Source organism: Physella acuta, unplaced genomic scaffold (assembly GCF_028476545.2).
Source record: "Physella acuta isolate Inbredline_101_S28 unplaced genomic scaffold, ASM2847654v3 ptg000607l, whole genome shotgun sequence".
Taxonomy (NCBI): domain Eukaryota; kingdom Metazoa; phylum Mollusca; class Gastropoda; family Physidae; genus Physella; species Physella acuta.
In genome coordinates, this window is record NW_026732126.1 from 227,501 (window position 1) to 239,681 (window position 12,181).

At 39.4% G+C, this 12,181-nt stretch overlaps 1 protein-coding gene across 1 annotated transcript in view; it reads right to left on the reverse strand.

Moving 5' to 3' along the window:
- LOC131947780 (calpain-8) overlaps positions 1-11,878 on the reverse strand; it is a 19,873-nt gene extending 7,995 nt beyond the window's left edge. Inside the window, exons 1-2 of the mRNA XM_059309083.1 lie at positions 11,768-11,878; positions 2,779-2,996 (exon numbers count right to left, since the gene is read on the reverse strand). Of these exons, the coding sequence (XP_059165066.1) occupies positions 2,779-2,925 (147 nt within the window). The 5' untranslated portion in view covers positions 2,926-2,996; positions 11,768-11,878. The remainder of the gene's footprint in view (positions 1-2,778; positions 2,997-11,767) is intronic.
- Positions 11,879-12,181: the final 303 nt, after the last annotated feature.

Genomic DNA, 12,181 nt, shown 5'->3' on the forward strand with positions numbered 1-12,181 from the left:
ATGATGATGCGTCAGTTACTGTTTTGGAAAATATCGCTTTTAATGAGGCTTTTGGTCTGTTTTTAGCATTGAGTGATAGCGTACATTTATCACAAGGTCAGTTTGCTCCAGTCTGAATACATCGCTAAAACAGCTAAAAAATGATTTTAAAAGAATCGTTTCGCTTCAGTTGTTGAAGTGACATCAGCAAGAGTGGGATGGCTAGTCTCACGCAAGTTTAGAGGAGGATGAGACAACGTTGCTTGGTTGTAAAGGAGAAGTTTCTTCCACGCAGGCCAGCGGTTCCCAAACTGGAGACGACCCTGAGTTTACCGCACCGAATGTTACTCGACCTAGTGACCCCACTGAACCAAGATATTGGCTTTTTAAAGGAATAAGAGTAACAGAAGTTCAGGAAACCGCTGTTTTAGTCATTAACCAAATTCAATAGTTTAAATTTTTTATTGACAATTTGGTTTACATTCCAATAATTTCGGTAGTTTAGACTTACCAAATCACCCGATAGTATAGTTTAAAAAAATGTTATGAGTCACCGCAACAACCGATGTAGGCTGCAAATTAGACTGCGTTATACTAGACGTCTGATACACGAATTTTTTTAATCTGATGTCTATGTCGAACAATTGATCAGCTTAAACAATTTATAATCCAGTACTACTGGTTAAATTTGAGTTGAACTCATCGTCCGTCTATTTTTCAGAATTATTAAGTCAACGTATCGGCCGGTAACGTGACCTTACAGAAGGTTTTTGATCAGAGATCCGAAACTGTTTTGTCAGGTGTCATTGCCAGTTTTGGTGTTAAGAAAAGATTGAGAAGATGTGCCCATAAAATCCATTTTGAATAAGTTTTACATCCTTAAAAGCAGCTTCCAAATTCACCTGAAATAGTTTTTAAATCAAGAAGTGTAAGAGAAGTGTTCTTCGGTAGCTTAAAACATGTGGGTGTCGTGTGGCTAGCAAGTTGTCGTGTGGCTAACCCCACTGCTTGGTCAAGGCTAGCAGAGGTTGTCGTGTGGCTAGTCCCACAAACGCCGTTGTTTAGTGAAGGCTGGCTAAAAGTTGTGTTGCTAGCAGAAGTTGTCGTGTGGCTAGCAGAAGTTGTCGTGTGGCTAGCAGAAGTTGTCGTGTGGCTAGTCCCACTGTTTGGTGAAGGCTAGCCAGAAGTTGTCGTGTAACTAGCAGAAGTTGTCGTGTGGCTAGCAGAAGTTGTCGTGTGGCTAGCAGAAGTTGTTGCGTGGCTAGCATAAGTTGTTGCGTGGCTAGCAGAAGTTGTCGTGTGGCTAGCAGAAGTTGTTGCGTGACTAGCAGAAGTTGTCGTGTGGCTAGCAGAAGTTGTTGCGTGACTAGCAGAAGTTGTCGTGTGGCTAGCAGAAGTTGTCATGTGGCTAGCAGAAGTTGTCGTGTGGCTAGCAGAAGTTGTCGTGTGGCTAGCAGAAGTTGTCGCGTGGCTAGCAGAAGTTGTTGCGTGGTTAGCAAAAGTTGTCGTGTGGTTAAACCCACACTGGCCATTGTTGGGTCAATGCTAGCAGAGATTTAAATCATATTTACTGAACATCTGTTTTGTGGTATCAATTCTATCTGTTGCCATGGAAACAAAACGTAGCTTTTGCTTCACTGATCAACACTTGTTTTTTTTTCCTTAAACCAACACAGCATAACGACGGTATATAAAGTTGATCTATAAATAGCTATGGTCAGGCCAAGTGACGTTATATCTCGCTGTGACTGGATAACGTCTAGTCAGTAACATGTGTTTTTTTAAAAACTTCACGAACAAGAGAAACTACTCGGATCATGGGCACTAAACTCTGAATCGGTGTAAAAAGGATTCAGACATCAGAATCTACTTATTACTTTAGGGCATGTAGAAATCCCATTTTCGTTTTATTTCATAATTTAATATTGGAAAAAATCCACACTTTTCACAAAAATATAACACCCGCTCTCACATCCCCACATACGCTTTGAAACTGTCTGTAGATTCAGTTGGTTTCAGTAGTAAAGTAATAGTATACTAGAACACACACATGAATGTGAATAATTCACAGAGGTGCATGAACGGACACAATAACACATGAATGTGAATAACTCAGAGGCGTAGCGACCCTTCCCGGCGCCCGGAGATATATGCCCTCCCCCCCTTCTACGCCTCTGGAATAACTCACTGAGGTACAGCTAGTTAATAGTTTCTATTTGTGAACATGAAACTATGTGCTGGTGTGTTAAGTCGTGCCGACATCACGCCATCTTCTATCAGCCAACACTACCAGTCAGTTAACTTTGTTTTTGTTTTCCTACCCGACCTAATACGGCAGGAATTCGTGGTGCAAATAGCATATACATGTAAGCTAATTAGATAGACACATTTTCGTGCGGAGAAACGTTGAAATTAAGTAATTAAAAGCATAAACCTAGATTGGTTTAACATCGAGGTAAGTTTATGTTAACTCGAGAAGGTAAAAATATAATATGAACGAACCAATACATGTTTTAAATAACTTAATTAAATTAGCAACAACTTACAAGAAAATTAAACATTTACCACCCAGCAATTCAAGTTTTGAACTAAACGGTCTAGAATAAATTAATTTTAAAAGCTTACTCTTAGAAATAATTTTGTTTTTACATTTAATTATTCAAAAATTAAATTCGTACACTGTAAAAGTTAACACCAAATAACTTTGGAAGTTCACAAGACTTTTGGACTAGTTAATTAACAACTACTTCCAGTATTTTAAAAACAAAACTGCACAAAGTTAACGAAACAAAAACTGACCTGAAGGTTTTGAGTGAGAGACATCCAGTTCCTTGGCGTGCTTGTCTTGCTGGCTGGACTGAGGTCAACCTCGTCCATCTTAGAGCAGCATTGTTTCCTAGTCGGCCATTGCAGGGACTTCACGTCTACTGAGGCAGAGCAACCCATAGCAAAAGTGCGTCATGAAACCGGATGTGGGAGGGTAGTGACGGCATAATGCTTACATCAGACGGCTCTGGCTGCACGAGCAAGAGGTGGCATTAAAACATGCTTTGGTAAAAAAAGACAATAATTATAAGAATTAACTTTACTTTTGGAGATAAGCAATTCAAAATTATACATGTCGAAACCAGGCAAATATTTAAAAAAAGTGATTTCAGCATAGGAGAGAAATGTATAGATAACCCTAAGCTAAACTTCTTTATTTCCCTTGAAATAAGCTATCTATAATAGCAAGTTCTGATGTGGAACTTGAGAGTTTTGGGCAATAGTACTCTCGCCATAATACGAGTGTGCCGGTCTATAGCCGTACATTTTAAAGTGGCTAATTAGAGTATGGGAAATTAAGCTACAGCTATTATCCAGTATGGATAGGGACACGATTATGATTAGTGTTTAGAATAGGGACAGAATTAGGGCGCTGGATATGGAGATTGATAGGGATAACAAGTAAAATACCTTTTTAGAACCTTACAGCCAGTGGGGATAGGTATTGGTAAAATTATATTCTAAAGAGGGGAGGGGGTTAATTACCTGCGCAGTAATTGACAGGGAGGTAATGGAACCAGGGATAACTGATGAGGTGGGAGATAATTACCTTGACCCGAGCAAGGTAAAGTTAGCACCCACAAGCCTGTGCTAGAGTACGCTTTAAATTATGTAAAAACGTTCCAGCATCAACTACCATGTATCTGTACTATATCTAAAAGCTAATTTAACTGAAAATTGAGTACTCTATGAATAAGTGATATCTGTTGTACGCGTGCGTAAGGTTGATCTCCGGAGATTTTTAAAATGTAAGCAAAAGCAGACATGTTGTCTTCTAACAAGACTTCCGGGTTCTCTTATTAATTTGCTTGAGTACCAGCATTTTTTTTTTTTTTTTACATTTTTATGAACTCTAATTAGCTCAAATGTTTACCTTAAAAACACCCAGTAACTAATTTAAAAAAAACCCATGTAATACAATTTTATAATTTAAAATATATTCAGCTCATTTAGAAAAAAAAAAGGTTGTCGAAGCTAATTTTTGGAGAGTTCAGTCTCTGTTATCGCCCAATTATATAATCAAATAATATTCAAATCTTCTTGGACTTCAAAGGTAAGCAATTAGTAAAAGCATCTTAAGGTCTGAATTTATCATTAACGTACTTGAAAACTCACGAAAGCTACAGTGTTATAAATTAATGTAAAGTAAAACTGGCAATTATATATCTGATAAATGGACATAGATAACACACACGGCCGTGGTTATGTAATGGTAGGTCATCGTGTACATTGACCATGTTAATTAAAGTTAATTTAAAACAAGTATTGATTAGCTATCCAGGGGCTGACACGAAATAGCAACGAAACGACTTTCGGGTGGACGAAATGAAATTGCCGTGTTGTTTTGACGTGAATGGTGCCAGGGTGGGGTAGATCGATATCTGAGGTTTTTTTTTTTTACACACAGGTCTGCTAGTGCTGGTTTGTGGTGTGTTTGATTGTGTGTGTCATCCTGTGTGTGTTAGTTGGTGTGTTAGTTGGTGTGTAGGTTGGTGTGTCATCATTGGTGTGTACGTAGGTGTGTTATGGTGTATGTGTAAGTTGGTGTGTTAGTTGGTGTGTCAATGTGTGTGTGTGTTGTTTGGTGTGTTAGTTTGTGTGTGTGTAAGTTGGTGTGTTAGTTGGTGTGTAGTTGGTGTATCAATGTGTGTGTGTAGGTTGGTGTGTTAGTTGGTGTGTTAGTTGGTGTGTCAATGTGTGTGTGTGTGTAGGTTGGTGTGTTAGTTGTGTGTGTGTAGGTTGGTGTGTTAGTTGGTGTGTTAGTTGGTGTGTCAATGTGTGTGTGTAGGTTGGTGTGTTAGTTTGTGTGTGTAAGTTGGTGGGTTAGTTGGTGTGTCATTGTGTGTGTAGGTAAGTGTGTCATCATTTGTGTGTGCGTAGGTGTGTTATCGTGCATGTGTAAGTTAGTGTCTCATTGTGTGTATGTGTGTTAGTTGGTGTGTCATTGTGCATGTGTAAGTTGGTATGTCATCGAGTATAATATGTAAGTTGGCGTGTTATCGTGTATGTCGTGTATGTGTAAGTTGGTGTGTGCTTGTGTGTTATGTATGTATAAATTGGTGTGAGTGTTTTTAAGAAATCAGAAAATGTGTAAGTAAATTACTACTTCCGGTAACTGAAACTCACTCAAAATTTTATAGAAACCAGTGTATAAGATCTCATACTCTTATGTATAAAACTTCGTCCACCTAGCTGAAACGGCACGCAGGTTATCGGTGTTTTAGAAACCAGAAATAAAGTATCACTTCCGGATATAGGTGATCACTCAGACATGAAAGTAATCAAAGTATAAGAGCTTTTACTTATATATGCTATTTCATCTTCAAAACAGTTCTCAAGTTATCGCGTTCCCACTTCATTTTAAAGGAAATCGTTCAACAATTGATAGAAACCTGCGCATACAATGTAATACTTTAGTGTGGAATTTCGTTCACTTAACCTTAAACGATACTTGAGTTATTGATTTTTTTGAGAAACTGGAAGTAGAGTAAGTACCCCTCCAGCTATATATGAAATTTCGCCATCATAACTGAAATAGTATTCGAATAATCGTGTTCTCAGACACATACACACACAAAATTTCAAAACCAAGTTTGTCCGACTCATGGAGGGCGTACGGTTACTAGTTCGAATCCTGGGTTCGAGTTCGTAGGACGTCATGAGTCTACCCAGCCCTAATGAGTACCTGACTCACGGTAGGGAAAGTAAAGGCGGCTTAGCATAGTGCCTGTCGCATTATCACTTCACATGTCGTGGTCATAAAAAAAAACGCTCTTCATCTGCCCAGGGATTTCCAGGTGCAAAGAGGCATCTTTTTTTTAAACTAAAAAAGGTGAATACAAATAAAAGAACATTTTAAAAACACTTAAAATCGAACATTCGATTGCAGCAGTTGTTATTGGACTGTTAAAAATGCCATTAACGTAAGTATTTGAACAAATGTGGAAAGGTCTTGTCTGGTGGTAGAGAGCTCAACTGCTAATCCGAAAGTCTCGAGGTCGGATCTGAGACTCGAGCCTCTAGTACGTCACTGAGTCCACTCAGCTCTGATGGGTACCTGATTCACTTTGGGAAAAGTAAAGGCCTCTAGGCCTAATGCTGACACCATCACCCCTTCATATGCCGTAGTCAAGATACAGATGAACAGTCCTACTTGATACGAAAGGAGAAATTAACTTTTTAGCGCAATTTCCATTCTGGAGAATTGCGTTTATTAACTCGTCATTTCTGGGAATGTATGGATGGATGAATGTATGGATGTATGAATGTGTGTCCGGGCTTTAAGTCGTATCTCCTCCTCAACGAAGCAATATCGATGACTAGTAACAAAAGAAATTATGTTAAGCAAGTTACGAGGATGAACATAGGCCATAAAAATTAAGGGTTTCTTTCATGGATTTCCCGAAAAAGCCAAAAAACCTCGAAAAAATGCAGTTTTTGGGCCATATCTCGGCAACCAGACCACTTAGTGACTTGAAACATGTACCAATCGATTCCTGCCATAATTTAGAACAATATTGCCGAAGAAAGTTTTCAAAAATATCCTTTCGTTCGGTCACAATTTTTTTTTTGAATTAATTAAAATTTGGGCCGAATTAGTAGGCATGTTTTTCCAACCACACCACACGCGTCATCACGTTCAATAGCTGCGCCATCACGTTCAATGGCTGCGACATCACGTTCGGTAGCTAGGCGCGCAATGGTTTTTAGTCATGTTACTCTATTGTAAATAAAACATGTAAAATACTGAAAAAAAAATTAATAAAAAACGTTTTAATAACTAACCAATGGTTTTACTAACCCTGCTCTTGATTTACGCTACGACAGAGCTATTTTTAGATAACATAAGGAAATTGCGCTAAAATTGTCACTAGACTTTTTTTAATTACTTGTTTATTTAAAACATCGTTGCAGTGTTATTACAATATGAATTTTTAACATGCTCTTTCTGTGTGGGAAGATTTGTATGCTTTTTTACTTTCTCGTATATACAAAGTATAGAGAAAGTCTTGTAATCGTGCAAAAAAAATAAAAATCGAGATTTTTACAAATCTCTACGTTTTACACCTCACTGATACGGAAAAACATAATTTTGCAATCTTGTCCGTATGTCTGTGTGTCTGTCTGTCTGTGTGTAAACACGATTACTTGAGTAAAGTTACAGCTAGGTTGATGAAATTTCATATATAAGTATTTTATCAAAATCGTAGATCCGTATCAACTTTTGAGCGATTTCCGATAACCGGAAGTGGTACTTTTCCTACTTTGAATTTTTAAAAAGCCTATAACTTGAGTACTATTTCAGATAGATAAATGAAATTTCACATGTAAGTAAAAGATCTAATTCTCTACCTTCTGTCAAATTTTGAGTAATTTCCTTTGACCGGAAGTGCTAATTTACGCTATTTCCGATTTCTCAAAAAACGCATGTAAATTTATAAAGTACTAATAATATTGCGCACTATTATGCACATTTTGTTTTGGCGTTCGCTTGGTGCGCAATTCTTTTTTCTATGAGATTCTATTCTATTTTAAAAAGTTTAAGTAATTAAAAATCATGTCTAAATTCCAATTTATATAAGAATATTCGAGAAAGTTTAGGGGAGATCACTCCCGGTTTATTTCAATGATGGGATACTAACAGAATTATGAGATTCGCATTTTTTTGGTATGATTGGATACTAACATAATTGTGAGATTCGCATGTTTTTTTTTTCTATGATGGGATACTAACATAATTGTGAGATTCGCATTTTTTTTGTATGATTGGATACTAACAGAATTGTGAGATTCGCATGCTTTTTCTATGGCGAGGCAGCTAATTAATATTTCATGCAAGGCTTTTAGAACAACAGAGACGGCCGTGCATATTTTGGCACCTTCAGGCTGAGCTCCCCTGTTGAAACATTGAGCAGATTTCATTTCTCTGTAATCTTAAGTGTTTGCCGTCGATTTATCACCAACAGCCCTGCAACACACACACACACACACACACACACACACACACACACACACACACACACACACACGCGCGCACGCACACACACACGCACGCACACAAACACACTCACTAAAGTGTTAACAAATAAACGATACACCAACAGTAGCTAACTCAGCAGAGGCGTAGCTAGGGGAAAGCGGGTGGAGTGGGCCACTCATGGGGGGGGGGGGGGAGCACTATGAATTATACAAAGTCTAAGTTAAGAAAAAAGAATGCTACTCGGCTTTATGGACTGTTTTCTACATCCACTGTGTGACACCAAAATAAATCTGTTAAGGGACAGTGACTGGTAAAAAGCACCCCGATTTTTTCAAACACACACACACACACACACATACACACACGCATATATATATATATATATATATATATATATATATATATATATATATATATATATATATATATATATATATATATATGGGAGGAAGGGCGCAAAACTGATAGTTAGTCCCAGGCTCCGGAATGGGTTGTTACGCCTCTGTTAAACTGTGACTGGGGCTTTGGCGTGGCTCTGTGTATATGTGTGTGCTTGTGTGTGTGTATATGTGTGTGTCCTAGCTATCGTCATGGTGAGGTGGGTAAAAGTGTTAGACACGCACAAAAAACAAGTGGTTTTTCCCCGACAGAACAATAACAATACAACGGGAATTTCGCATTTTTTTGTCAATACTTTGCACATGTGCTGCAATAATCGGTTTCCTAAAATAAACCAACTGTAATCCAAAAAAGACAAGGAAATTTTAAATTACTGGTGTTTTCTGGATCTTCCTTGTGTAATTGTCCCTCTCCCTCCAGGTATCCAATTAGCAGAGATAAAAATGAACACCGGAGTGGGTAGTTATCGTCCCTTAATGATTGGACGTCTTCTATGTTTGGGTAGGCAGGTAATTGCATGTTGATTTCTTCATTGATTGATTTCTTGCATTGCTCGATAGAACGCAGTCGTAAATTAAACATTACAAAAACACACCCCTGGTGCATTGATTTTGAGTTACCGCGTACGTTAGGTTCAATAAAAATACAGTTGCTTGATTTGATAACTAATGACCTAAATGCACAGCCCCTCCGCCCCTTTTTGTTTCTCGGCAAGAATTCAGTTCCAACCGTAGACTAGACCTGGTCAGCGTAACGGTTGGACAAGAGGCTTGGATGGGACTAGGTTTGTTGTGTGGGGGAGACTTTACACACCCCACACAGGTGGGACTAGTTGTGTGGGGGAGATTTAAGACACCCCACACATGCGGGACTAGGTTTGTTGTGTGGGGGAGATTTTAGACACCCCACACAGATGAGACTAGGTTTGTTGTGTGGGGGAGGCTTTAGACACTCCATACAGGTGGGATTAGGTTTGTTGTGTGGGGGAGACTTTAGACACCCCACACATGTGGGACTAGGTTTGTTGTGTGGGGGAGATTTTAGACACCACACACAATGGGACTAGGTTTGTTGTGTGGGGGAGATTTTAGACACCACACACAATGGGACTAGGTTTGTTGTGTGGGGGAGACTTTAGACACCCCACACATGTGGGACTAGGTTTGTTGTGTGGGGGAGGCTTAAGACACTCCACACAATGGGACTAGGTTTGTTGTGTGGGGGAGACTTTAGACACCCCACACATGTGGGACTAGGTTTGTTGTGTGGGGGAGGCTTTAGACACCCCACACACATGTAGGACTAGGTTTGTTGTGTGGGGTAGGTTTTAGACACCCCACACACATGTAGGACTAGGTTTGTTGTGTGGGGGAGGCTTTAGACACCCCACACAGGTGGGACTAGGTTTGTTGTGTGGGGGCGGCTTAAGACACTCCACACACATGTAGGACTAGGTTTGTTGTGTGGGGGAGGCTTAAGACACTCCACACAGGTGGGACTAGTTTGTTGTGTGGGGGAGGCTTTAGACACCCCACACACATGTAGGACTAGGTTTGTTGTGTGGGGGAGGCTTTAGACACCCCACACACATGTAGGACTAGGTTTGTTGTGTGGGGGAGGCTTAAGACACTCCACACAGGTGGGACTAGTTTGTTGTGTGGGGGAGGCTTTAGACACCCCACACACATGTAGGACTAGGTTTGTTGTGTGGGGGAGGCTTAAGACACTCCACACAGGTGGGACTAGTTTGTTGTGTGGGGGAGACTTTATACACCCCACACAGGTGGGACTAGGTTTGTTGTGTGAGGGAGGCTTTAGACACCCCACACACATGTAGGACTAGGTTTGTTGTGTGGGGGAGGCTTTAGACACCCCACACACATGTAGGACTAGGTTTGTTGTGTGGGGGAGGCTTAAGACACTCCACACAGGTGGGACTAGGTTTGTTGTGTGGGGGAGGCTTTAGACACCCCACACACATGTAGGACTAGGTTTGTTGTGTGGGGGAGGCTTAAGACACTCCACACAGGTGGGACTAGTTTGTTGTGTGGGGGAGACTTTATACACCCCACACAGGTGGGACTAGGTTTGTTGTGTGGGGGAGGCTTTTGACACCCCACACACATGTAGGACTAGGTTTGTTGTGTGGGGGAGGCTTTAGACACCCCACACACATGTAGGACTAGGTTTGTTGTGTGGGGGAGGCTTAAGACACTCCACACAGGTGGGACTAGGTTTGTTGTGTGGGGGAGGCTTAAGACACTCCACACAGGTGGGACTAGGTTTGTTGTGTGGGGGAGATTTTATACACCCCACACAGGTGGGCCATACCAAATGGCGGCGTTACAGAAGTCAGGAAAGGACGGTGTGACAGAGTTCACAGATTAGCTTAAAAGAAAATGTGATCAAAGTTGGTTAAATTTATCACCTTTGATGATCACGCTTAGTATCACTGCTGGATCACATAAAACATTTTTGTGTGATATAGTTAACCATCCCTGTATAATCACGAAGGGCATCACTATGTGGTCAGGTCTATTATCACGTCATCATCACTATATAGTCACGTCTAACATCACTATGTGGTCACATCTATTATCACTGTGGTCACGTCTAACATCATTATCTGTCACGTCTTTCATCACTATGTGATGGTATATGACACCACTATAGAAAATAGTGTTTTTTGGTTAGTCGTACTTATCTTGCAGCATCGTTGATAAAAATGTAACACCTTTAATTTTTGACCTATCCTGATTTTAGCTAAACTAAAGGCTTTTTCAGCACTACATACAAGTATGGGGATATTGTTAGCCAAATGTACTTCCCACCTTTTACGTAGAATATATATATATATATATATATATATATATATATATATATATATATATATATATATATATATATATACTTTACGGTCGTAGGAAAATATTAACAATTGTGTTTTACATAATTGTCTAGGTACTTTAGAAACAGACTACGGCTATTTGCCCATCCCTTTTTAGGTGTTAAACCACCATATCAATCTAACCCTATCATCGTTTTTCTGCTTGATAATTACAGGGGAATTATTATGTTTTATTGGGCATTAGTTATAAGATATAACTACGTGAACTAATAGATATTGTGTTAAGTCTAGATTTTCATCAATACATTTTTAGGACATGAATAATTAATCAGATCTAATTAACAAAATAGGTAACTGATACTCTGATAGAATGCTGGTGTTTGTGATATTATTGTGATGTTAGATAACAATAATTATCGTCTTAGAGTAATTTAATATATTAATTTACTTTTGATATTCATACATAGATAGATTTATAGTATTCAGATTTTTGTCTTGATTTATTTTCTACTTACATCAAAATCGGCCTCCAAAAAATGAGCAGACGAAGTAAGGGAGAAAACGCTTTGTGATCAAGTTGATGAACAGATGGTAAACAAACTGCAGACGGCAACACTCGTATGCTACTCTCGCCTCCCTCCTCGTATTTCAATGGCTCTCTCGTCGTGTGAGGCGCGCGTTGCCCACGGAGACTGGGCCACTCGGGACGCTAACATTCGATTAGTTGCCATGTTGCGCGTGCAGTCAGCTGTCCGGTTGCCAGGTACACAAATTAATGATTGCCAAAATGTTATTGGAAACGGACAGCCTAAATCAGAAGCTTGTAAACAGATTATGTAGCTTTAGTGAACAATGTACCCCGTCAAAGATAATTAAATATAGTTTAAATTAATTTCATGTTGTGTTATCCACTCCTGATTGTATTGTTG